Source organism: Schistocerca nitens, chromosome 8 (assembly GCF_023898315.1).
Source record: "Schistocerca nitens isolate TAMUIC-IGC-003100 chromosome 8, iqSchNite1.1, whole genome shotgun sequence".
Lineage (NCBI taxonomy): Eukaryota > Metazoa > Arthropoda > Insecta > Orthoptera > Acrididae > Schistocerca > Schistocerca nitens.
The window spans coordinates 153,851,138-153,878,786 of NC_064621.1; the positions used below are offsets into that span (position 1 = coordinate 153,851,138).

The window sequence follows — 27,649 nt, forward strand, 5'->3', positions numbered from 1 at the left end:
GTGGGAACTGTGTAAATCTCTCTCTCTCTCTCTCTCTCTCTCTCTCTCTCTCTCTCTCTGTGTGTGTGTGTGTGTGTGTGTGTGTGTGTGTGTGTGTGTGTGTGTGTGTGTGTCAGCAGAACTAAATTTGATTGTTTCACTCAGAGCATGTTAAATTTCATTCTTTTTCATTTAATTTGAATATCAGTATTTTAATTCCAGATATCTCAAACTATAACTAGTTTCTTAGGAACGGAAGGAAAGAGAGGTAAGGGAAAATATTTCCGTTTTTTAACAGGTAAAAATGGTAGAGTGGTAATTAGAGGGTGAAATACTTCATCAATGGGTGAAGGAAAACTGGAAATAAGCATTGCATAAGAAAAAAACAACAAATGTGATTTTGATTGCTGCATGCATATAAGTAATAGGATTTATTTTTTTGTATGTTTTGTGTAAGTTTATATGTCCCATAAGACAAACATTTTTTAAACAAATCCAGCAATAGATCTAAACCAAACAAGACATTGTCATATATCCATTATCCCAAATCACAAATGATACAGTAACCCTGCCTTCTGCAGACATGAGGTCTCATTTGTGATTTCTTTTCCCAAGTGGCACACACAAAAACAAATCTGTCATACATGTTCCTGTGCTCAGCACCATCTACAAGTTTGTGCTCATGGAATGTTTCAGCTCATTTGAAATATATTTAAAAATATGTCATTAAACTCTCAGAACAATGTAGCACTCAGTTAACAATATACTTATAAAGCCAGAAGACACTATAAAAATTAGCAGCATCATCAACAATTGCATGATGATGAGAATGTATACATCTATCAATGCCACGATACAACTGAGTGTCAAATGTAATATATGTCTGAGCTTACTAGCAGAATAGTACCTTTATTACAGCTCCATTTCTGGAAGATGAGATTCAATTTGATTGTAGAGTAAGCCTTATAATTAAGAAATTTGGAATAACATTCCACAATTTTGCAATACAATGTGCATCATTTTCGGAAATGGGTCCTGCTCCTCTGAGAGCTGTGTCAGCTCATATTAATTGTCATATTTGCATTTAAAGATGCATTGGTTCATCAAAGTATTTCCACAAGTGACAAATTTCTTTGTGGTAATCATACATGAAGCTAGAGATTTTGGAAGTGTGCTCACTATAACAGTGTTGAATCTAAAGGGTACCTGCCAATACAACAATTCCATATTAAAAATTAACGTACTACACTACAATCAGCTCTGGTTACTTGTAAAGAAAACAACCTGTGTTCACTAAATACTATAAACAAAAAGTTCCTTTCTCTTGCTGATCTCTGGTGGGGTATGTGAGACAACTTTTGAAACACTGGGGGGAAAAAATCAATCCTTGTCTTAGTTTGACCAATGTAGAACACAAATAATCAAACCATCAGAACAACCTAATAAAAATGTATACTGTATTAAAATTGGATGTGTGTGCTTCATGCAGTTAATGCAGAATTTACATTATTTCAGTGTTTCCACTCTCTACAACCAAAGTGAATCTGCTAAATAATACTGAATGTTAAAACCATCTCAGTTAGATAGCCTATACTTTAACAATAACTTTAAACCAGTAACAACAATCATTACAATAATGACACAGATTGTTCCTAACAAAACTTCCATAATTTTTGAAATAACAAACCAACCAACGTACCAGTATACATCAGTAATGCAACCAAATGCCAATTTCTACATTTATGTTGCTATTTAAAAGAACTGAATCGTGCTTCAGTCACAATGCTTCAGAAGGAATTACAAAAACATACATACATGTATACATATTTACATAGTAAATTCATCAATAAATTAATATTTTCCTGCTACAAACATAAATAAACCTCATATAAAACAATACCCACACACACAAATCACAATTTCAAAAGCAGTTGACAAAAATCACCAGAGCAAAACAGCAGCACATTGATATCAGTTTCTCTACCTCCACTGCCACTTGGGAAACTTTAAAGCCATATCGGTTCACCTTGCTTGTGGAGTTTGCTTGCATTCTGTTCTATTGAGATTCAGCAATGCGGTAAAAACAGGAGAATAAGCTTTATCTTTTATTAAAAATAAAGTATATAATTATCATCATTAAGCATGTCTTTAGTATATGGCTTCCATAATTGTGATGTCATTATCTCTCTTGTGCAGTTAGCTTTTCCATTGTGAGATATGTGATACCTATTACAACTCACTTCCCTGCAATAATGAAGGCCCATAACAGAAACAATGTAATGTCAATATTTCAAACAATTCTTAGGATAATTGACGATTTTAATTTGTATAAACCTGGTATGGAGAATGAGACACTCATATTAGTAACACACAACAGAACAATTAGCAAGTGCTCTTTTATTTTTAAAAAAATCACAAGTGAAACATATATTGTTCTTGGTCCCTCATTAAATTATTAAGTGTAAGCCTATCTGCACTAACAAACCAGTTACGAGATACGTCTTTATGTTACTACTTTAGCTAGTTGCTGAATCTTGTGTATGCATATTCATACAAAGTGATAAATACAAGCACTTAAATGTATTATTGTCAGATATGCCAGTTACTCCACAAGCATTTACGAATCCTTACCAGCAGAACAGTACTTACGCCAACAGTGAGAATAAATATCCCACTAGCTGGTATAATTACACAATCCCCGGACTAAGAAGAGCATTTTTTTTTTCAACATTTTTATGTAAAATCTCAAAAGCAGAACACAATAATGAAAGAAGACAGAATGCATATTATTGTATGATATCCTTTTTATAAAACACTATACAGACAGTAATAATAATAGTCATAATAATAATAATAATAATGATAATATAATAATCAAGGTCAGGGAAGAATTCCGGTCGTCACCAATGTTCCAGGCCAGGGCAGTAATAAATGAATGGAGGCCATCCACATTGTTTATGTATACAGCATCGTAAGCACAGTCGCCAGGATGAGTAGTTACCATCCTTTTTAGAAATATAAATAGCATAACTTCTGATCAAAAATGTTCTTGATCACAAAAAGTTTATTATACAGTATTTCCCTTTCAAATATTTTCCACAACCAAGCACATTTATAGTTATTACAACTGCCATTTAATCGCTACATTAAACTTTTCTTCACTTTTCACTGGAGTTAATCCTTGGCAATGGTGGCAGGACAGTTCTCACTCCCTTCTCTCACACATCAGCATCAGTCAAGTTACAATAGTTAGCAGCAAATCTGCTGCAGGAATGAGCATCTATTAATAAAAAATAAAATAAAAAAAATACATCACAGTCAAAAATATATTATGTATAAAGTATTTATCTTCCATTATTTCCATCAACGATGTTCTTGCAGCTTAATATACTTCGACACTTTATCAGGAGAAGCATTCACCAGTAACTTACATAGGGTGGTGAAGAAACTTTACCCAATAAGTGAATTCTGCACTGTTATTTCACTTAGTACTGTACTTTGGTCATTAAATCTTCTGTCATGTTTCTCAAAATTATCTGTACCAATATCTAAAAGATTTTTAATATATATACACACAGTTGCTAACTATCTTACAGTTTTCGAGATATGGTTTGAGCATTCTGATTATCCATTACCCACAAGCTAGATAATTTACACGATTTTGTTAATGGATACATAACTGAAAGAACATTTAACTCCAACCACTTCATCTCATGCACAAAAACCACATACACTCAAACAAATGAAAGAACCATCATGGATTGCACAGAATATTTGGGATATCACTGACCAATGTAATCAGTTTCACCAGTATATGTATGAAGGACACTTCTGGAAATAATATTTCAATTTAGTTTTTGTAACTGACGGGGGAAAAAAAAAAAAAAAAAAAACCACTTTAATATTAATGATGAGTAGGGAACTCTTATTTGCACTTCTAATGAATTCCCATAAATGTGTAACTTCTGCTGTTACAATAAAATAATAACAAGAGTTAGTAAGTAACACATCTTTCAACTAGTGTGCTACATAAACATATCCTATATCCAAAGAATTAACACATTATCTAAAGAGTGTACAAACATGCGCTTTTGGTATGGTGCAAACAAATGAAATTTGACTTTAATACAGGAGTAATAACAAAAACAAAAGTATGTTCTTCACACAACATCATGATGTCCCACAAAATATTTTATATGGTATTCCTACACCTACAATTGATTAGATTATTTGGAAATCTCTCTGATATACTTGACAAATTTACTGAAAAGAACAAAAGCACAAAATCCACTTTTTTCAGAACACTGGGGCCACAGTACCTGTACCACAAAATTTATTTTTAAAAATGGTGCAATATGCTGAGATTGTGCTATGGATCTGACCAATATACTGATTTCTTATTATAATGCCATTACCCAAAATGTTTTCCTCTGTTGCATCAACTTCAAAATAAACCTTTGCCTCGTGTCTGTGCTTCTGTTACATCAATTTGCCCCCTCATCTCTCAACTTTCATTGTTTATTTAATGGAAGTATTCAAATTTCATACAAAATAGCAGGCAGTATTAACAATTTTTAATGTAATTTAAATTGTTACAGCTTTTTTATGGTACCTTCGTAACCACAACCCGTGCAAGAATCTTCGCATAAAAGTGTTCCCTAATTCACAGTACCAAATCACCAGGACTAAAATTCACTACATCATCCATGTAAAACTGCTTAAAAGTTTCAGATTAGTCTTTCTTTGTTCAATGTATTATATTAGCAGTGCACCAGAGATTAGTGTAAATAATTCCAATTCTAATAGCTTTTTTTTTCAGACAACAATATTCTGTGGTACAACTTTATGTAAACTTTGTCCTTCCCATCACAATGAACTTTTTATGTCTGAGAAGACTACCCCAGATGGATTCTAAAGAAATGAAGAAATCCCACAGTAACACAAAATATAAATTTGTGAATGCTTTCTTGTCTTTACATGAGCATTATGTTGAGATTCATGAAATACTCATAATAGCCAATTTACTGTGCATTTGTATGATGCATATAATGATCCTACCTCTCTCCAGTTCAAGCTATTAATAACACAAAGGGCCTTTGATCTAGTTATCTCTACTGACGGGGACTGAAATTTTTTTAGATTGTAGAATGCTTACTGTATGGAGCACATTTTTAAAACGGAAAGGAAGAAGCTACTGTTATGCAAATTGCACATTATGGGAATTGTGAAGTGCAAATGGTTCAAAAATACACTGCTTCATATCACAATACATCACCCACACTTTTGATACCTGTTCTCTCATCAGTAATCAATATAATTTTACCATTACATTTCAATATGTTTAACATTTATGGAAGACTATCAATTTTAAAACAATAAATAATTTCTTTGTACAAGTAGTTTACATGAGGTTAATATCTTTCTTGCTGGAAGTTGGGGGAAAATTTCCAGTGGCTAACTATTATAAAGGCACTGTTCAGTTCAGCTAAAGCACTAGCTCCTATGAGACCATAACATTTTTAAGGAAAGAGAGAACAGGAATCTGGTGAAATGAAATACCACAAACAAACCACACACTACTTTTGGAAGATGGCAAATACTCTAAACTGAGGAGATAAAACCGCACAAAGGCTGTGTACAAAAAACGGGACTGTAAATTACTTCCACTATTTATGGCATAATCTAAATCTTAGGAATAACGAACATTAACATCAGAAAGATAGTGACTTTTCTTCACTTTTATGTAGACACAGCACCATCTCACATACAAGTTCTCAATAATTTACAAGATATTATTGTTCCACTATGAAAGTATCAGGATTGTGTTATTAATATCAATCATTATTCAGAAATAAATGCAGAGCTCATTATTCCACACACTTCATGATGGAGTTTCATGCAAAAAACACAATCTTTCTCACTCCCAGTGATGACTTAACAATGAACCTAAGTCTGCACAAATTTCTTACATTTACTAATTACAAAAGAAGCATGAAATTCATTTAATCTCTGTCTCACACACACACACATTTCAAGATCAAAACAACACCCTTGATGGGAGAAGTAAAATAATCCTCTTAAGGTAACTCTTGAACCTTTCGAGTAAAGCAGATAACCATACAACACAGTGCGAAGGCTATATCTAATACTGACTTACTGTTTAATGTACTTTGTTTTTGTGAACTTTGTTTTTATGAACTTTCAAGCATTGTAACTGCACACTTTATCCTCTCCAGATCAACAGCCGTCACAGTTAAAAATACCAGTTAGGAGCAAATTCTGGGATCTGTGACATTTGTGATAGGAATTATTACTCTACATTTTCAAGTGTACTGAAAACTGCAAGTAAGTACTAAGCACAATGCCAGTTAACCACCACGAGATTCCTGCTCGACTGATCGTTGTTGGAACGTTAAAGGCAGCATTTCATGTGCTGAGTGAGGCCAGGGTCAGTTACAGTTCTGTGCTGCATCATATTCAGAAACCAGGCGTTTGATGTGTGACAATTTTTCATGCAGATACTGAAACCTCTTTTTGATGTCTTGGAGCTTCTGATCCCGTTTGGTTTCTTCATATTCCCGAATAATTTGTTTCTGAATGCTCTGCAACAACAAAATTTTAGTATGTTAAGACATTAAATAAGTGTAACAACTATTAACCATGTATTAGTTAAAACTCAAAGCTTCCCAAATTCATCTCTATTCATACCTTCCATCCAGAGCTAAACTTTACTTGTTGGTTTAAGCTCTTTTCTAAATGAGCAAATCTCTGAGAAACTTTTTCAACTTCAGAGTGAAGTCTTCTGTATTCTGAATAATCTGCATTGAAGTCTGCTTTGTATTTACTCCGTTGCTCACTGTTCATTATTTTTGTGTAGTTCCTGTGAAAATTAGTAACAGTTAATAGACCGAAAGGATTCCTACAGTTTAGTGATACAGTGCAACTGAAAATTAGTCTGAAGAAGATTTTTTCGTAATTTATTATCAATAACGGACACTAGAAATTTCAAGTGTATTCACTCTAATGTCAAATGTAACACAGAATTTGAAAATAACATATTAAGAACTACAAAGATGATTGCATAGGAAAGAAAGGTATTTTTACATAAATAAAGTCATTAACATTTATCTACAACCATAGCCTGCAAACCACTTTGAACTGCATGGCAGAGGTTACTTCCCAGCGTATCAGTTATGCGAGCTTCTTCCCAATTCCACTCATATATGATGTGTGGGAAGAATGATTGCTTAGATGCCTTGAGTGAACCGTCATTATTTCAATTTTCTCTTCACAACCTCTAGGGAGTGACGCATAGGGTGGTGTTATATATTCCTAGATTTCTCACTAGAAGCTTGTTTAAGCAGGCTCTGACAGGATAGTTTGCATTTATCTTCAGTCTTCCAAGAGGGAAACAAGCCTGTGACCATTCAAATTGCTCTTCTTTGTGTACACATTCAATATCACCCATTTCTTCTACTTTGTACAGATCCCACAAAGTTGAGCAATATTCTAAGATGGGTCACACAAGTGTTTTGTAGGCAATCTCTTTATGCAGACTGATTACATTTTTCTAATATCTTTTACCAACAAATAAGCTTATGTGACTGTTCCACTTCATATCGCTATACATTACTTCATATCGCTGTACATCGCTGCACCCAGTTACTGGTATGAGGTGATGGATTCTAGTTGCAACAGACTGATATTCTAGTCAGGGGATACTATACTTATTTTTTATAGATATTTGTGCACACATCCTACTGACTCAGCATTGAAATGTATAGCAATAATGCTTTTTAGGTCTGAAGTAATTTAACACAAAAACTTTCTCCTTCTTTAAGAAAAAATTTGCATTACTATTATTACTTTTCTTCTTCTTGTTTCGAATGGGCCTACTCTGGACCACGCTTGTTCAACAGTGTGGCTTTGATCTTTGCCCAGTACTGTCTCATCCACTGCCAATGTAATTCCTTCCTTTCTTCCGTCCAGGGAGGACCTTTCCTTCGGAACTTTTCCTGAAATCCTTGGGCTTCCTTCAGGGTACATCTCTCAAACTGTCTGTTCTGGAGATCAGTTATTCCTAGTTATTTAATGACCTTTTCAGTTTCTGTCAGTCAAGTGTTGCGAACCTTCTTGTTTTGCCAGAAAATGAACAGATGGGTGGTCAATCTCTTTGCAGCAGTCTTGCAACATGGCAATAGAAAGCTACCCACACAGAGAGCCTCTCGATATGTTCATAGAGCTCAGAGTTATGTCACCTTTTGAATTCTTGATCTTCTTCTACCAGGCCTACGATCTTCCTGAGGATTCTCCTCTCTCCAACTTCCAATTTCTCCATCAGACCTCTCCAGTTCATGGGAAGCCATTCCATGGCATACAGGGTGTTGGGTGTATGATGTGTAGTGCAAGTTTCAGGTTGTGTGGCAGGCATTTTTTGTTGTAGCTGTTCATAGTCAGTCGATAGGCTAGTTCACCTTGTTGACTCTCATGGATAATGACATTTTTTCTGAAAAGTTTGGTTCAATCCATTCGCCAAGATACTTAAACTTTTCAGTCCTTTTGATGTTTCACTGGTCTAGTAATATCTCTCTATTAGCTTCTTTGATTTTGGTAAAGAACTCTGTTTTCTCCAGTGAAACTTCTAGACCCACTTTGGTTGCCTGTTTTCTGAGGCAGTTCACCAGCATTGTTGTCATTTCAAGAGAATGAGCAATCAGTGCCAAGTCACCTGCAAAAGTCAGGCAATCTACAACCAGTCCTTCGTTCTTACGGCCCAATTAGACACCACACTGAACACCCATATTGGTGAGTTCCTTGTGCCATTCTCTCACAACCTTTACAAGTACACAGTTGAAGAGAAGTGGGGAGAGTCCATCCCATTGCCTCACTCCAGTTTTGATCTCTAAGCTTTCTGAGGTCTCACCTCTAAATTTATTATTACTATTACTGTTACTGTTATTATTGTTACTACTATTACTATTACTTTTCCATATCTGATTGTGTTTAAGAATGGGGAACACCCACAACAATTTTTACTGTTGACAATAATTATGAATAGTCAAATACCAAGTAATTTTAATATGAAAATTTTAACTATATAGCTCTAATAATCTGTGTTAGAAATGAAACAAATGAAGTTTAACTTCACTTCTACATTCTCAGCATTTAACATTTTATCACTCTTAAGAACAATTTTTATTGCTCTTGTTAAATTTCCAATGTTCACAGTGTTAATTCATGTCCAATTTTGTGTTAACGTACTTGTTCCCATGATCTATGTTTGATGAAACAATGTTTGTGGAGAAAAAACTGATGAAACTGACATAAAATTACACTGGCATGGGACTGGCCTCCAAATAGTGTTTAAAATCGTTATGCGGTTAAGTTTCTCAACACCATGGTGCTCTACCCAATAGATCTAAATTGGTAGAAGTTGAAACAATTCGTGCTTTACATCTGCCACTGCCAAGCTCTATTCGGCATGGTGGCCAATTAGAATCAGGTCTATTTGAATTAAGGTATCATGACCAATCACAACCCCTTTTGAACTGTCTCTGCTGTACTTGGGCAGATTTGTGTTTATCATAATCGGTCTACCTTTGGGATGCAAGATAAATTTAGAAGATAATAGTTAACACAAGACAGATAAAGCAAACTGAATTTCAAATGTGTGTATAAATTTCCTCTTTCGTAGTACAGTGTAAGAAAATGGAAGTACACCTGCTGGTACATCAGGGAGGACTTAAAAGAAGATTTTACATAACAGATCACTCCATAAACATGACATTATGGGAATTTGAGGACTTAAAAATAAAGTTAGTTTTGCAACAAGTCATCACACAAAAATTATCCATATTAGACAGAGTAGATATACTAAAAAGTTACTGAAGAAGCAATGTCTTTCATACTTACGAAAGATAATCAGCAAATGGAAGTTCGCCATTTAATGGTTGATCAACAGCTTCCTGTTGACAGTGGGGACTGGAGTAAGAATCTGCTGTTGCAGCAACAGGAGTATTCTCTGTGTTAGAGGAAGAAGGTACATGGCCGCTGGAGTAGCCATTTCTCTGGTCACTGTTGCTATTACTATGGCTTAAGTTGTTGCTTGCATTGCTCCTGTTGCTTACACTGTTACTGATGTTGCGATTGCTGCTGTTGCTGCCACCACCACTGACACTGTTATTGGAGACACCATTGTAATTACCATTCCCGGCATTTCTGCTGAAGGAACTGCTGTTATTGCAATTACCATTCCACCTGTCATTTCGACTGTCCTGGTATCTACCACTATTCCTGGCACTGGCAGATGGGCTTGGAACCCTGCCACTTTCTGTCTTTCCCCATACACTTTCTTCCCTCAGTGTCTTGTTACTGCCATTTAAACCACTGCTTCTGCCAGGTGACGCCGTGTTAGGTGACCGATTAAAACACTGAACAGCTGAGCGATCAACTGTGTCACTGTGCACACTTGTGGAGGACATTTCCTTGTTACTCACTACACTAAACACACTGTCAGCAACAGTATCAGATGCAAACTGTCTTCTTTCTCTGTCTGCAGTAGAAAAACTGCCCCTATCCGGTCCACAGTAACGCCTGTCGGAGCTGCCACTTTCTGTTTCCATTGCTAATGGTCGCCTGTCCAAAACGTTTTCACCACTTAAGGGCCGCCTCTCTGCAAAAGTACTATTCCTTTCAGCAAGGGAACGTCTATCAGATGAAGCACTATCTCTGTCACTAAACCGCCTGTCCGATGATGGTCCTTCCCGTTCACTAAAAGTTCTCCTATCAGAAGAAAGGTTATCCCTTTCCACATACGGTCTCCTGTCTCTGTTTTCTTCCTCATCACGTTCTGGAGTATTGACATGCCTAGCCCCATCCAGGAGTGAAGGAAGTCCGGCGGCTGCACCACCACTACTATTATTATTATTACTATTTCCTGTCCTCGTGCACGGCAGCTGCTGATCTGGTTTCCGATAATGTGATACGCGATGCTTCTTGGAAGGTAGTCCGTCTGCCCCTTCAAAATATCCAGGCCTCTTGAGATTTGAAGACACAGGTGGTGGTGGGCTGCCCGGGTGGGTGCTGGTAGGAGAGTGGCCACTGCCCGAGCTGCCACCATCACTGCTCCCTGGGGGTGTGAGGTTCTGCGGCTTGTGGCTACATGGAACAAATGTAACAAGTGAATTACCTAAAGGGGACAACATAAAGTAAATTACTAGAAATTTTATCCACAGTTTTTAATTACTTACTTCCATGTTCCATTTTTGTTATGTATCTGAACATATCCCACAGTGGAAAACGTTTTTACATAGTCCCTACATGGAGTAGGGGGAGGCAAGGGTGAGAGAGAGAGAGAGAGAGAGAGAGAGAGAGAGAGAGAGAGAGAGAGAGAGCGTAAGCTACAATTTATTGGGTCTTCGTTAAGGAAGCATTGTGGAAACATACAATGTACAATGTTGTCATCACTTTTAACAAGCTACGTGGTAAATTACAGAACTCTAATGGAATATACTGTCTAGATTAACAGTAATATGAATTATGATAGATTGCTACATGTCACAGGATGTGTTGACTGGGACTCCATGCCCTGTGATGACAGTGGCCATACGCATGTGAATAGTGTAAGTATGAAAGAGTGTGCGTTTTCCAAAAGCAGAAGATGGGCTTTTTCCAATAGCTTATTCTACTTTTAAGCAGGTGGGTTCACCGTTAAGTGCCTCCTGTTTGTGATGAGTAACAAACTATCCTAATTCATGTCGTCATTAATTTCAGAAACCTATGTATGAATCTCCCACTGCTTTCCAATACTCAATATCTAACATATAAAGGATTACAAAATGGATTTATGGAATGCTGAGCCCTCAGTTATTTCAAACTATGTCCTATGCCTGATCAAGGCAGTCTTATAGCGTATAACTTGGGTGAATGACACAGCCCGAAAATATGAGGAAGTTGGATTCAATTTTCATGACACCAGGATGTCAGAATAATGGAACATGCACAATGTCTATGTTGAATATTGCACATTTGTTAAGCAATATTACACGAGTTGGAGTGCATCAATTAGAAAGTTTAATGCTGAGAGGATACAGGAAATTTTTAAGAAAAGACAGTAGCAGGATGCACCTTACAAGCTGCAGGTACCAGTTACACATAATTAGAGGCAGAAAAATTCCTTCCCAATGTAACTATTTAGAAACAATATCAGACAGAGCTTAAAAATCAGATATTTTGCAAAAATATCTACATATGACTATTTCTTCATAAAATATCTCTTACTCCATCTTGTTAACTGTTACAGAAACCAAATAAAGATTATTTTAGAAGAAACACACTGGTTTATTCTGACTTTTTTATTGAAAAATATATTTCTTTGGGTCACAGCCCTGTAATAGAAGTGTCAACTGAAATTAATCGCTTAAAGAAGTAAAACTAGAAACAGATATCCTCAGTGCAACACAGCAACTTTAATCACTTAATAAAGGCAAATCATCCAGTGCAGATTGTATACTAAATAGATTCTTTTCTGAGTATGCCGATACAATAGCTTCATATTTATTTATGTGCATTTGCTTGCTTGACAAAAGATATGTTCCTAAATACTGAAAATCTGCACAAATTACACCAATACTCAAGAAAGGAAATAGCAGAAATTCAGTGACTTAGAAACCCATATCACTGATGTCAATTTGCAGTAGGATTTTGGAATACATACTGTGTTCGAAAATTACCCTGAAGAAAATGATCTATTGGCACATATTCCGTACAGATTCAGAAAATATGGTCCTTGTGAAACACACCTAGCTCATTATTTGCACAAAATAATGAGTGGTACTGACAGGGGATCTCAAACTGATTTCATGTTTCTAGATTTCCCAAAGGCTTTTGATACTATTCCTCATAAGTGGCTCTTAATCAAACTTTGTGTCTTTGGAGTATTGTTTCAGTTATGTGACTGGATTCATAATTTCCTGTCAGACAGCTTGCAGTTCCTAGTAACTGATGGAAAGTCATCGGGTAAAACAGAGATGATATCTGGCATTCTTCAAGGAAGTATTATGGACCTTCTACTGTGTCTCATTTATATAAATGATTTAGGAGACAACCTGAGCAGTCATCTTAGATTGTTTGCAGATAATGCTGTCATTTACTGCATAGTAAAGTCATCAGAAGATCAAAACCATTCCAAAATTATTTAGACAAGATATACGTATAGTGTGAAAAGTGTTAATTGACCCTAAATAATGAAAATGTGGCATTGCCCACACAATTACTAAAAGGAATCTGTTAAATTTTGATTACATGATAAACCACAAATATCTCAAGTTGGTTAATTCAAATAATACCTAGGAATAACAATTACAAACAACTTAAATTGGAAATTTCCTACTTGTCCAGGTAGCTGCCCACACTGATGGCCAACATTTCTTTTAGTGCATCAGAATCCTCTTGCAATGCTACTTCTCTTATAATATTCACATTATCTGCTACGTTACTTCTGGTGATGAGAAAACTATTATTGATATGGGATGCTGCACTATTACTCTACTCAAAGGTTTACACAAATGAAAATAATGATGTCACTGAATCAGCAAGAGGGGGTGGGGGGCGGGGGGGGGGGGGGGGGGGGGGGGAACTAGAAAAGAGCTGGTAGGAATAGCTTCCAACATGAACGGACTATGAGAAATTGCTCCTTTCCCTAATTTTACTCTAATCTAATCCACCAGTCTTGAAATTCTGCAAAAGATGGGGGAGGGGGGGGGGGGGCAGTTGAAAGTTTGGTGTTATTCTCCACTTTTGGCAATGTGAAATCTTAAATACTATAGAAACTGCAGAAGTGGAAAACCAAGCCATGTAAGTTTGTATAGCACATCAAAACTGCTCCATTTTGCTATTCTCCACCTTTTGCTTCTTCCATTGGTATCACATGACAACCAATTAAATTTTTTTCTCTCAATGCAATTGCAGCTGATTTAAAAAACAACAGCCATTTTCTACAGAGACTGTTTTTATTATTAATCTTTTAGTCCTACTTTGGACATTCCACAGGCACTTCTGTCTGATGTAGCAAAATCAACTCTAACAGTCTGCGAAACAAACTCAGTATCTGCAGATGAAACAGCAACACAATATATAGACACAACTATAACCGTGCAGACATGATATTTGGTGGCTGGCCAGGAATCTTGATTCCTTTGATCACCACTGGCATTGCCACTGAAAGCTGCTTCCATGTTTCCAACATGCAAACAAAGGCTACTGAGCAGCAGCTGGAAACACTGCTTGAGAAATTGTTGGAAACCTGTTGCAATCTCACTGGGGATGTGGCTTTCAAGGAAGTATAGAAAGTATCGACATATTAAAGGGAGCATAACACAGAAACATACATCTGCTGTTCACGTAAGTAATACAGAAAATGAAAGGAATTGGAGCATGTCAACAACATTTGCATATGATGTTAAATGACATGTTGTCTAATTAAAACTAAGTGATATTACTGTATCTCACAACACTTAGAAGCAACGCAACTAAAATTAAGAATGTAGTGAACACCAAAACTGAAAGGGACGAAATATCTTAATGGTAAGCATCCTGATATGTAAGAAAGACAATTTGACACTAAGGGTGCATGTAGCAACACAAAAGAACAAATATAGTGGAACTGAAGGTGGAGTTCTCCACCAAAATAAGCTATTACAGAATGAATCTTAACCCTTCTAACAGCATTGGCAGTAATGGAATTACCCCAGTTAATATTTTACATGTATGTTTATATTTTCTCTCATGTTTACAATTTTATTTATTTTCCGTGATTCATGTGGGTGTCCTTGCTACCCCTTTGAGAGTGTTTGTTATGAAATTTGTAGCAAACAGAATTTTATTTACAGCCTCACTACTTCTCCAAGCAGAAGCAAAGAAAGTTATATTTTAATCAAAATTGTTGTCACACTGTACTTGGGTTTTCATTGTTCAGTTGGGAAAACCATGATAACAATAAGTTTATAGCTCTACTTTGCTGTTACTTTGATCTGTGATATTCTTAGCTTTTATTTCTAAGCTTACACATGGACTAGCGTTACTGTCTGCAGGAGTCTGAAAGCTTTATAAATACTGATAGGCCAGATTATCTGTCTGAAGGAGACTGTGATGCGAATTTGAGGTATAATGAAGAGGAAAAGATAGTCTTTAAATTACTGAAGATGTTACTGATGGTTGTATAAATGAATGAAAGGTGTCAAAGGACAAAGCTACCAGGGACAGAAAATTATGAAATGATGTTACCAAGGTTGAAGCTCCAACTCTTTCAAGTATATTCAAATCTAGAAGTAGCTGAGCTTTACATTTTACACTCTTCCATCAATGAAGAAGGGCATTTCAAAATATTGTTTGACAAAAACCTGGTGTAATACACAACAGTAAAACTGTACAATCAAACGTAAAATATTATGTTTGCTCTCTTTTTTCCTAAGAACATGGTTGATGTTATATGTAAGACATATCAATGAAAAAGATCAAGAAGTTTTTAATAAATACAATGAGACTCACCCACAACAATATGTGGAATGGCACAACATAAGACACTAGGTGTTGTTGGCATTATTGCCTACTACTGACTGCAGGAAGAAACTCGTGGAATTGCGATTGTGTTTCCGAGTAATAGGTTATCCATCCAGCTTTTAGAAATGCATTTTTCTCAGTTGTTATGTCACACCAGATTTCAATAATTACCAGCTGTTTTGAGATAACACTCGACATCAGAACTGCAGATGCAAATTACAAGCATCAAGCAGTAAGAGAGGTTTTCAACATCTTTGTGAATGCATCATAATTATTTACAACCTAATGAGTACCAAACTGTTTATGAAAGACTGGTACCTTACCATGGCAGTTACCCATTGTGATTATACATGAAATCTAAACTAGGGATGTACACAATGAAAATATAGGTATGTGCAGATGCTAGGAGTGGATACATATGTAATTTTCAAGTATATACAGTCATGAAAGACAACCAGACAGAAGTAAATCAAGGGCAACATGTCATGCTGGATATGGGTGAACTATATTTTCGGCATGGCAAGGGAATATTTTTTACCGCTAACTGAGAACTTGTTGGATCGCAATTTAACATTAGTTGGAACTATAAGAGAGCAAACAAAAGAGAAATATCACGAATTTTGCCTAATGTGACAAGAAAGGAAAAATCCTCACAATTTACATTCACAAAGAGATGACTATTGTCTTCAATATTCCAAAGAAAAAGAAGGGTATTATTATGCTTTCACGGCAACACCATGATGACTCTGTTGATTAAAAAGAAAATGAGATTAAAAGGGGGAGTAGACATGGCTGATATAATGCCAGACATACAGCTATGTACGTACAACAAATAGTTAGCAGTACCGAATATTTACGGACATAGTAAAGTGTGTGTGCGTGCGTGTTTAGGGTGCTCAACTACTAAGGTCATTAGCGCCCAGTCACAAGAGAGACTAAAACGCAAGGGGGCAACACCAGAAAGTACTTACAAAGACGCAGATAAACAAAATAAAAGAGATCTCTTTGGACAAGTCCGTCAATGTAATAGAACTAAGGACACAAACAGCTGCTCGAGCGTCATCAGCTAAAAGTTCCTGTAGGGTAGACAGCAGACACAGGACAACACGAGTGTGAATAAAACAGTAAAACATGACACACCGTCAATGGATGACCACAGGGGCACTGCAGGGTGGGATCACCGGACAACAGGTAGTGGTGGCTAAATTGGCAATGCCCAATCGACAAGCTGGCCAAAATGACCACCTCTTGCCGTGAAGGGCGTGAGGAGGTCGTCCAAGCCGTTGGGATCGGATTGATTACACTAAGCTTATTTTCATGGAGAGAGAACCAAGCCTCATGCCACAATGATGAAACGCGCCGCCAAAGAACCCCACTAACATCAGTTGATGGGACACAAAAGGAAGCTGTCCGAGGCAGGACGACAGCAGACTTGGTCGCAGTATCAGCAGCTTCGTTCCCAGGCACATCAAACCTGGAATCCACAAAAAAAGGACACGAGTGCCGGTATCAGCTAGCGACTGAAGGGACCGTTGAATTTGTTGCACGAGAGGGTAGTCCGAATCTGGGTCACGGAGACTCTGAATGGCGCTCAAAGAATCTGAGCAGATGGCATAGGGAGAATGACGATGGTGGTGGATATACTGAACAGCCCGATAGAGAGCAAAAAGATCAGCTGTAAAGCTTGAACACTGGTCAAGGAGTCGGTATTGAAAGGTATCATCCCCAATGACAAAGGCACATCTGACACCAGCAGTAGTCTTGGAGCCATCTTTGTAAATAAAGACGTTATTAGCGAGCCTCAAACGAAGTTCGACAAACCTCAAGCGGGATAGCGAATCTGCGGTCCTCTCCTTTGGGAGCGAGCCGAGTTCAAGGTGAACGCGAACCTGAGTCTGGAGCCAAGGTGGCGTTGGGCTCTCACCCACTCGAAAAGTCGTAGTGAGGGTAAAATCAAGTTGCTGAAGCAGGCGACAAAAGCGAACTCCAGGAGGTAACAAGGCAGAGACATACAGCCCGTATTGGAGGTCTAGAGAGTCGTCAAAGAAGGAGAAATATGATGGGTGGTCGGGCATTGACATCAGTCGGCAGGCGTACTGACAAAGCAACATATTGCGCTGGTAGTTTAGCGGTAATGCAGCAGCTTCGACATACAGACTTTCAACAGGGCTAGTGTAGAATGCTCCAGTCGCCAGATGTAACCCCCGATGGTGGATAGAGTTTAGACAGCGTAAGATGGACGGCCGGGCAGAAAAGTAGACAAAGCTCCCATAATCCAGCTTTATATCCAGACAGACAAAGATTTCACAAGATGGAGGAAGGTTTTCCTTCAAGAATTTATGTGTAAGTTTGCGAAACAGCATGCGGAAGTACAAGTAAGAAATCCACTTTGACTACATGCATAACCATTGAAGCTGTTAGAATTTAAGTAAATAGGACATGTTCTCTTGAAGGTACAAAAGAGAAGTCACCAACACAATGAATATGCGCGTTGCACGTTGTATCTGTAGTATGCAGATCAGAAAACTTGATTCATGTGCGTAAAGTGGAGAGGAAAAAAAAAGAAAAAGAAGTGTGCCAAAACTCTAGAAGAGAGAGAATTGTGTCAATATGTTCTCAATATCAGAAGAAGTCACCTCATAATTTTCAGATAATGTTAATGGGAAACTGCCAGCTATGTAAAAATAGTAAAAAACGGTCTCAATTGCATAGTCATTTATTAAAAATAATACCGGTTTCTGCCTCTAGTAATAGACCAAATAATGCACTTTAGAGAAAGATTAAAAGTGCTTTTTTACAAAGGGAAGTTGGAAAACAATAAAAAGAATACACTTTAAAATGATGTATTATTATCATCCATCTGGATAAAGACAATGCTGGGAATGGCTATGCCGAACTCACTCTCAAAACTGCTGCTCATAGTTGAGCAGCCAAGGGTTAAATAGAGTGATAGAGGGCATGTATGAGCTGCATGATGTCAATATTAGCCAACGGGAAGTGATTTACATGTCTTATGTTACGATTTGAGCATCCATTTTCAAAAAGTACATAAATTTAACTGTAAATTACTAAAAAGACAAAAAGTTCAATACCCTATGGATATCATTTACGTTAAAACCAGTTTCATACAACAGTAAATAATAATTCTTCCGGGTTATATGGCCGTGGTCCATGGAATTATTCTATTCCTAATGTTTCGTCCAATACTACGTTGGACATCCTCAGAGGTATGGCTGGTCCTGCTGAGTCCTGCCGACTGACAAGTTACATTTTATCTTTGACTAGTTCTCTCTCTGCTACTATGTGCAAGCTAGACCACACCCACTTTCCTCGGTATTTAGGCCGCTCTCCGACGCCCGACTCATCAGTTGGCAGGACTCAGCAGGACCAGCCATACCTCTGAGGATGTCCAACATAGTATTGGACGAAACATTAGGAATAGAATAATTCCATGGACTACGGCCATATAACCCGGAAGAATTATCGACAATAGTACCATCCGGTCGTGAAAGCCTTCATTGTATGAGTAAATAATAAGCCAACAGGATAGGACAAACTGTAACCCAGAACGTAATCTGGAGACAATAGTTAGCATTACGAAGACATTGTTTCCATGACAATTGCTATGAAGTCATCAATTATATACCCATAATAAAATAAGATATAAAAAGTACCAATTTAATGATTAAATACACCTGTATTCAAATTGGTACAACTGGTTCGATAAAAATACTTGTAAGTAATAGGGGAATTTTTTTTCGGACTTCCCAATATAAGTCAGCTGTGTGCTATCTGAAGGTGGCATACTACAATAGGCCAAAACTGGTCACATTTGCAATAAATGACTGTGCAATCAATACCGTTTTTTACTAATTTCATCCCAAAAGACTAAATATATTTGTTATTTAAAATTTGGATTTTCTGTTCTGAAGGCAAAATGACTATACACGAATTTCTCTCTGTTTGGATAATAAGGCATTAACAATTGCTTAAACTTTCCATTTACATTATGGGGACTCACCCTTTGCAGTCAGTGCTCCCACCAAGTTATCGAGCTCAATTTGCAAGCCTCCTCGGAGCATCATTTCTAACCTATTTTCCAAACTTCACAGAAGTTTGTTTCTTGCAAACCTCTAACAGGAATTGGAAACTAAAGTTTCTGGTGATTTGTAAATCAGCAAAACCATGGCTATACATGAAACTCTGTGAAGAAGCTGTTATGACTTGAGAAGGATATGTTCATATGGTTGTTAGTCACATTTTCCATACATCATTTCAATGATTCTTTTGTCAAAATGATGTGGGTTGAGTTAGTTTACAGGTTATGTATACAAGGTTAGTGTTAACATTAATAAACACATTTTTTGTTTTTTAAATGGAAATTTGGGCATGGAATAGCAGTTGAACAGGAGAAACTATTTTAGGCTAGACTTAAGAACCGCTTTGCTCCCAGTTGGAGCTCTTATGGGTGTTTTTTTTTTTTTTTTTTTTTTTTTTTTGCATGTGTAATCCTTTCCGAACTACTGATTGCTTTAATAATGGGTAATGAAGGTCTGTCTTTTTTTTCTCTAGTGTTGTAGGTATGGATATAATTATTCTCAAATTGTGGTTATTTATTTATGATGAATTTCACTAGGAAATGTATGTTCTGACATTGTGCAATTAAAAACATCCAACTCCTTGAAGAGGTATCTAAGCAATAACTGTGGGTGAACACCATGTATTATTGATCACATTTGTTGCAGTACATTACTGAAGTACCTTCTGTTCAGTTCTTGCGATAGATGGTATAAAAAGGCCACCATTTCGGGCTGTATTTCCATACTTTTTCGAGATACGAGCATAACAGTTCGTCGCTCACTTTGCCGACTGTGCACAATGTCACTGCAGTGTGACTTCAGTTGTACTCTTTCTCCTAAAGACTTTACAAAACAACTAAAATATGGGTCTTTGTAATGTTCGAAATAACCAATATCAAATTGCTTCAATAAAGTTACAAAGACAAAAGTTTTAATTCATTATCAATGTGTCTGCTGAAGTGAGTTACATGGTTCACCAAGCAAGTTCAGATTCGCAGACGAGAATAAAGTCAGTTTATGTTTGCGTCAAGCAAAATTTCATTTGTCAACAGCAGTGCCAATTCTTGAACAGTTTATTTAAGAAGAATAAATGAAAATGTAAATTCAAATGGATGAAATCACATAATTCTTGTAGTTGCAGTATTAGAAATGCTCTTCATGTAAACTGAAACACTATTGAGATTGCCCTCACTCTGGAGAGAATACCTATAAGGTTTGCTGTTCTTGACATAATTGAGTATTTTTGTCAATACAGATGGCTGACAAAATTTGTGGTCAATTTCATCTAGTACAGACCAACAGTGAGATAAGTCAAACACAACGGAGAATTTTGACTAAAAAGTGTATAATAGTAACTAAGAAATAGGGCGCACACTTTCTACAAGTGTTTTACAAGTTTGTCATCATACCACACGTAATAATGAGCAGTTTTCAAATATAAGTAAATTACACACACATTTTCTTCAAGGAGAAAAAGAAAAAAATACAAGCTTCCTATTTTTGTATAAATGCCCACCTCATTTCCTAACTGGCAAAGACAAATGCTTATAGTTGTTATCTACAAGTATTTGCCACCAAACATAGTATCCAAAGGATTCTATGAACCAATGAGAGATGATTAACATAATGCCCCATGTTAAGAACAAGTGTGCCCATTAAATAACAAAAGTAATGAAATCAGTTAGAGTAGGCAATCTTTGTTATGTTACTATGATTCTACAAAAGTGCAAGGATGGTGTTTAGAGAAACACAACTGCTCCAGTAATTCTGAACTCTTAGTAGTCAAGCAATCATTTAAAACCTTCCTAGTTTTGTGTTGTGATACTATTTTATTTTTGGTATGATTTTTACTGGATGAAAACTCTGCTTTTGAAATGGTAATACTTTCCCCATCTTTGCAGACTCAATACATTCAAAAAGAGAGAGCAGTACATTCTGCAAAATACTAACCGCTTCAGCATCTGTCTGTCCTGCTCGCTATAGAAAGGCCAGTCCTCTTGTACATCATTCCATATGTTACGCATTAGATGAAATGTGTTCTCTGTCATGCGTGCTATCTGCTTGAGAACATCACCGACACACTTTCTGTCGCGGTCTGTTATACCATCTGCAATACACAATTGTAATATAAAACACAGGATACTTTAGTTTTAATGCATCTCGTGGCAGTACTGCACCATCAGCCAATGTTACTGTCAGACATAAAATGCTGACTACGTGCTAGAATCAAATTGCAGTCACAATCTGTTCAGTTCAAGCATCATTAGTAGAAAAATAAAACATTTAAATAAACTTAGCTAAAGGTACACCAGCATGAGTAAACATATGAAACTATTTGTTGGCATGAGAGAATAAGTGGCACATCGAAAAGGTAAAAGGAGTAAACAGAAGAACTCTGAGCAGAATTCCTCCTGAAAAATGCAATAATACATAACAAGTAGCGTCCATATAGCGGAAGTCTATTTTGTACGAAAACTGTAAAATGTTTTCTTTGTGCAACTAATTACTATACCTATTAGTCCCACACATTCTCTGTAGCGAACTATCAAGCGGCAGATCAACTGATATCTGTACTCTTTTGAAACTGGAGTAGCAACTCCCAAGCTTTAGCTATTTACTTTTAGGGCATCATCTACAACAACAATGTGTTTTGATATCCTGCTTCTTCCAGCACATATTTCATCAAAATCAGTCTATACTAATCCTCTTGATAACAGCCACAGAAAATGTGTGTGGATACCATACCAATCTTTGTCCAGTTTATAAAATAATGTCACTGTTAGCAATAATATTACAGTAAGCACATTTCAGAGAACAGTATTCCTACAAAGGCGCAGCCAAAGAATTTTTAATTATCAGCAGTGATATGTTTCGGGCTGCAATGGGCAAATATGCATACCTTTTCTGAGTCTCTCATACACTTCTGGTTTCTTGTATGGTCTGACAGCAAGAAGGTGTATTAGCCGTTCCCTAGAAAGATTTGCAGCAACTGTAGTAACGGTATGTGCAGTTTTCCTACAGAATTACTGTACAGCAAATAACAGAATCAAAAAATGGGAAGCAGTTAATCTGTCGTATAAGGGCTACATGCAAGTTACACAAACTATGAAAGTAATAAAGGATTTTAGATGCTGCACAACAAAGCCTGACTTATTGTTGAAGTATTACTTCCTCATAAATTTTGAAAAGTATGTCTCATTGTGTAATACTATTCCATCTAGGGCAGTTATCAGAGTAAATTTTTATGGCTCATGTTTACAAGGTACTAACACATTTAGATTAGTTTTGGGAAAGTTGTGTTATATAACCAAAAAACAATGGCACTGTAGTATAAATTACTTGTACCACTGTATAAAAGAGTGAAAATACATATGTAACCTTTTTTTTCCCTAGATTGTACCACTAACCAGGTCTGCACTGATGACAGAACACAAATGCGAAGTGTCACGTCTGATTGGTTATAATCTGAAAAATTAGTGGAAGTGATGTGGCTAAGCAAACTGCCATTTGTGTCTTTCAGTTAACTTTCAAAATATAATATATTATGCTATTTAATCTGATACTGGGGATTATTGATTTTATTAAAATAATATCAGGATTACTGTGATCATAAACATACAAGATAACAATAATGCTCTGGCTTAAAAAGAAAGTCCAAACCTGTTATGCTTAGAGCAATTAAGAATTATATGTTTATTTTCAATACAAAAATATTCACAGACATTGTAAACGTGCAGTCAGAAGGTTCTACCAACCTTAGAGGCCGCCGCATGATATCTGTGTTAACAGTCTTCTGGCCACCGGTGTTCCCTGAAGGTTTGGTTCGGATGGAGTTTTGGGGAGAACCCCCACTGGACATGCTGTTGTGGGCAGGAAGGTAACCATTCGTAGACGGCTTCACATTTGACGGAAACTGTTTGCTGGCGGGCGGTTGCCGAGTGTTCAGAACAGGCAAGTCCTTTTCTTTCTGCACAGGTGGGACTGTGTTGCCAATACTCCTAGCAGGAATACCTCTCACTTTTATTTTCACCTTTTTGCCAATGCCTGGACCTCCAGGCTTTATTTCTCTTGTGCTGCAGGGAAAAAAAATGATTACATAGAGCACATATTATGAAAAATGACAACCTTTTTAATATAGCATGCTGCTTTTCCAACACCACTTGTTCAGGGAATCAAAACATCATCAGCAATTCAAATGACAAATTTCAACTGAAATTTTTATTACTTTATCTTAGTCCACAATGACAGGCACATGGTTATGAAAATATCCATGATATTCATCTCCCATTATCCCCAATACAAGTGGGTCCTTTCATCCTGACTTATCAGCCTTTTATATTTACTGTGCTTCAAAATATTCACCTTTCCTTCCCATGGAAGGAACTAATGGTTCCAAAAGCTACTATAGTTTCTTGTACTTTTGTACATGTGTAACGGCAGTACTAAGAGTTTTGCCCTCGTCAGTGATTACCTCTCAATTTTCTAAGATATATATGCTATCAAATTTTGCTTTAAAAACTAATTTTATTACTTATTTTAATGTGACTACATCCAGGGCCAATCTGAGCCCCACGCAAAACAAGCAGCCACTTGAGATGCCAAGCAAAGAGGGTTGTTGAAGGCGACCCAGTGGCAAATTTGTACACAGAATGCATCATGATTAGTAATGAAAACAACCCATTTCCATGCTTATTAAATTTAGATTAATTTTGCACGGTCTTACTAAGAGCCCAAGTTATTGTGACTATAATGTTTGAGGGAGGGAAAGAGGAGAAGGGTGCACTAACTATAGTCTCTTGTGCGGAAAAATGGGAAAAGGGGGGGTGGGGTGGTGGTGGTGGTGGTGGAGCCAAACGATCATGTTGCTTGTGTGGAAAAATGTTCTTAAACCAGCCCTGGCTACATCTTCAAAATGACACTTGTTACTATTCAACTGTTACGTTTATTCCCAAGAATCAATGGTACAAACAATAATCCTTAGAAGATCTCAATTGGTGACCCAGATGTTCATTCAGATTACTGGCGTTAGCTTCCTTTTCACAGCATATGTCTGAAATACACATAATTTGTTACTCTTATGAGATCACTTCAGATTTTTCTACCAATAATCAATCATCACAGAGTTCATTTGTCATCAGTAATAGGTTAATCAGATCTATGTTGTGATTTTTCAAACTGTTAATGTTGAACTGTGAATGGAACACTTACAAATTTCTGATAAATTACCATCTCCTGCCCTATTATCATTTTGTTTGCAAAATATAAATCCCCACATAGTATTTTATCATTATGAAAATAATTTTCTCTAATTATAAACAATTATAAGATATTTTAGACCAATACATCTCTCAACTAAGCAGACACAGTTGTTAAAAAGTGGTGTGATATGTACGAGAGAGAGAGAGAGAGAGAGAGAGAATGGGGAGGTTACAAAAACAGAACAACTAGTACCAGTTCCTTTTCTGGTTCTCTTCTGCTTTTGCCAACTGGTCTCTTGTCCTGTCGTATACGTCATCTTTGGCATGTATTCGCATTTTGCACGGTAGTGCACCCAAGGGCTCCAGTGACCTATTTGAACAAAACACAATTTTAAGGTATTGTCAATGTGGAAGTAATATTAAGACAAAAAAGAGAAAAAACAAAATGGTTGTGATAAATTACAACAGATGATGCTAGTCTTCATTTGAGAAGTACGACTTTTACAGCTCAAGAACACTCCGACACGAAATGTAACCAATGTGGTAGCACATGGAGTGGTAAAGCAATTCACACTGGAGGTTTTCTAACAACATGAAGAGACATGAAATGCCTATGAAAGTGATACAGGACTGTACTCCTATTTACAATAAAGTTTGCAGCACACAGGGAAGGTGTTCTTAAATATACAGATGGCTATATTTGAAATAAAATGTAAAAGCTCTCATTCTAATAATTTTCTATTTCATTACCTTCTTGATACTGAGACATTACTCATGTTATACACACTATCTCAACTTCTTTAGCCAAGTGCAGAGAATTTGCGATTCTAATTGAATAAAAAAATATCCTAAACTGAAAGGTAAAACAACTGCAATCCTGTGTTTCATACATACTTAATAAATACTTTAGAGTTTATTTAATCTTAACACTAGTTCACGCTATATGTACAACTGTTACTGACGTGGAACTGTTCTGCTTGACGCATTCGAAGCTTCCTTGTGGCCCCTCGATATCTGCGTTTGTCGACAGGCTGAACTTGAAGCCTGCTTGGCCAAGGCTGGACTCGCATGACGGAAAAGTTAGGGTCTGCAATAGAAAGAAAACTTCTGTTTATGTGGTGGTAAGAGAAAAAATATGAAACTGAGATGCATACAACAAAATCCAAACTAAATTTATGCAAATTAATCTAGCCAGTGTTTCACAGACAATGTCAGCTAAATAGTGTTCAGAAACTAAAACTTCATTCATTTGCAAAACTCACTATTGCACAATGATAAAACAGTTTTTGTGATGAGCTATGCTGCAGCTTCTGCTGATGTTCGGTACTGGCATAAAACCAGCCACAGACTGAAGTCTGTTGCTCTCCGTCCTAAGTTTCTATCATCAAAAGCAGATGCTGAGTTTCAATTTCAAGAGCTCTGTACCTTTAGTGAGTACAAGAGAAATTGTGTTTCATAGGATTCTTAACTTAATTCTGATTTCACATAGTTCATAAAAAGTTCCGTCTCTTATTTCCTCTCGGTAGTGAGATATTCACCAGCTATACAGTTGTGGTACAGCACCTTTCAGCAAACCCACACTGCTATAAGTATCATTGCTACAATCACCTTACATACAGAAGGAACACCATGAAAGGAAAGCCTTTTTCCTCTTCCTCCAATAGGATATATTTGGTATTTTGTTTGGTCAATAATGACTTGCACACATGATGACTTTCTTAAGACTCTTTGATTAGTTGCCAGGAAAACATGTGCACAACAGGATGTTGGCATATTTGGGGGGCATATGCAGATGGCAATAGGATCATGTGACCAAGGTATAAAAGGGTAATGCAATGGTGGAGCTGTCATTTGCACTTGGGTGATTCTTGAACAAAGGTTTCCAACATGATTGTGGCCACAAAATGGGAATTAACAGACTTGGAACGCGGAACAGTAGTTGGACCTACACGCATGGGACATTCCATTTTGGATAGCTGCCGAGACTGCCAAATGTCAGGCATTAACCCTCAGCTCAGGCAATACAGCAGCCAACTGCCTTCACTTAACGACTGAGAGCAATAGCATTTTGAGTTGTGAGTCCCTTTGCTAAAAGCACCTCTTCAGGGATTGTGACCATGTAGGTTGGACCCTCAATGATTGGAAAACTGTGGCCTTGGGAAATACTTTTCCATTTCAGATGGTAAGATCTGATGGTACTGTAGGAAGACCCAATGAAGCCATGGACCCTAAGTTGTAAACAAGGCACTGTACAAGCTGTTTATGGTTCTATAATGGTGTGGGCTGTTTTCACATGGAATGGAATGGGTCATCTGGTCCATCTGAACTGGTTATTGAATGGAAATGTTTATGTCCGGCTACGTGGAGATCATTTGCAGCCATTCATGGATGACAATGTGCCATGTCACTGGACCACAATTGTTCGCAGCTGGTTTAAAGAACATCCTGGACAATTCCAGCGAATGATATGGCCACCCAGATCTCATCCGACATGAATGCCATCGAATATTCAAGGAATATAATCGAGAGATCAGTTCATACACAAAATCCATCACTGACAACACTTTCGCAATGATCGACAGTTATAAAGGCAGCGTGGCACAGTATTTCTGCAACTGTTTGTTGAGTCCATGCCACATCGAATTGCTGTACAATGCCGGGTGAAAGGCCCGACACGATATTAGGATGTATCCCATGACCCTCAGTGTAAAATAATTCAGCGACAATTTCAACCCCCCTCCCAAAACACACACACACACACACACACACACACACACAGGGATAACGATTTTGGATAAAATAGCTTTTAACTAAAAGGAACCTGGCCGATTTATT

At 37.0% G+C, this 27,649-nt stretch overlaps 1 protein-coding gene across 1 annotated transcript in view; it reads right to left on the bottom strand.

The window, feature by feature from the left end:
* Positions 1 to 374: 374 nt before the first annotated feature.
* Positions 375 to 27,649, bottom strand: part of LOC126198681 (RNA polymerase II elongation factor Ell-like) — a 306,283-nt gene continuing 279,008 nt past the window's right edge. Inside the window, exons 3-10 of the mRNA XM_049935177.1 lie at positions 25,777 to 25,901; positions 25,068 to 25,184; positions 23,372 to 23,689; positions 22,516 to 22,586; positions 21,567 to 21,723; positions 9,892 to 11,136; positions 6,688 to 6,859; positions 375 to 6,581 (exon numbers count right to left, since the gene is read on the bottom strand). Coding sequence (XP_049791134.1) covers positions 6,429 to 6,581; positions 6,688 to 6,859; positions 9,892 to 11,136; positions 21,567 to 21,723; positions 22,516 to 22,586; positions 23,372 to 23,689; positions 25,068 to 25,184; positions 25,777 to 25,901 — 2,358 coding nt within the window. The 3' untranslated portion in view covers positions 375 to 6,428. The remainder of the gene's footprint in view (positions 6,582 to 6,687; positions 6,860 to 9,891; positions 11,137 to 21,566; positions 21,724 to 22,515; positions 22,587 to 23,371; positions 23,690 to 25,067; positions 25,185 to 25,776; positions 25,902 to 27,649) is intronic.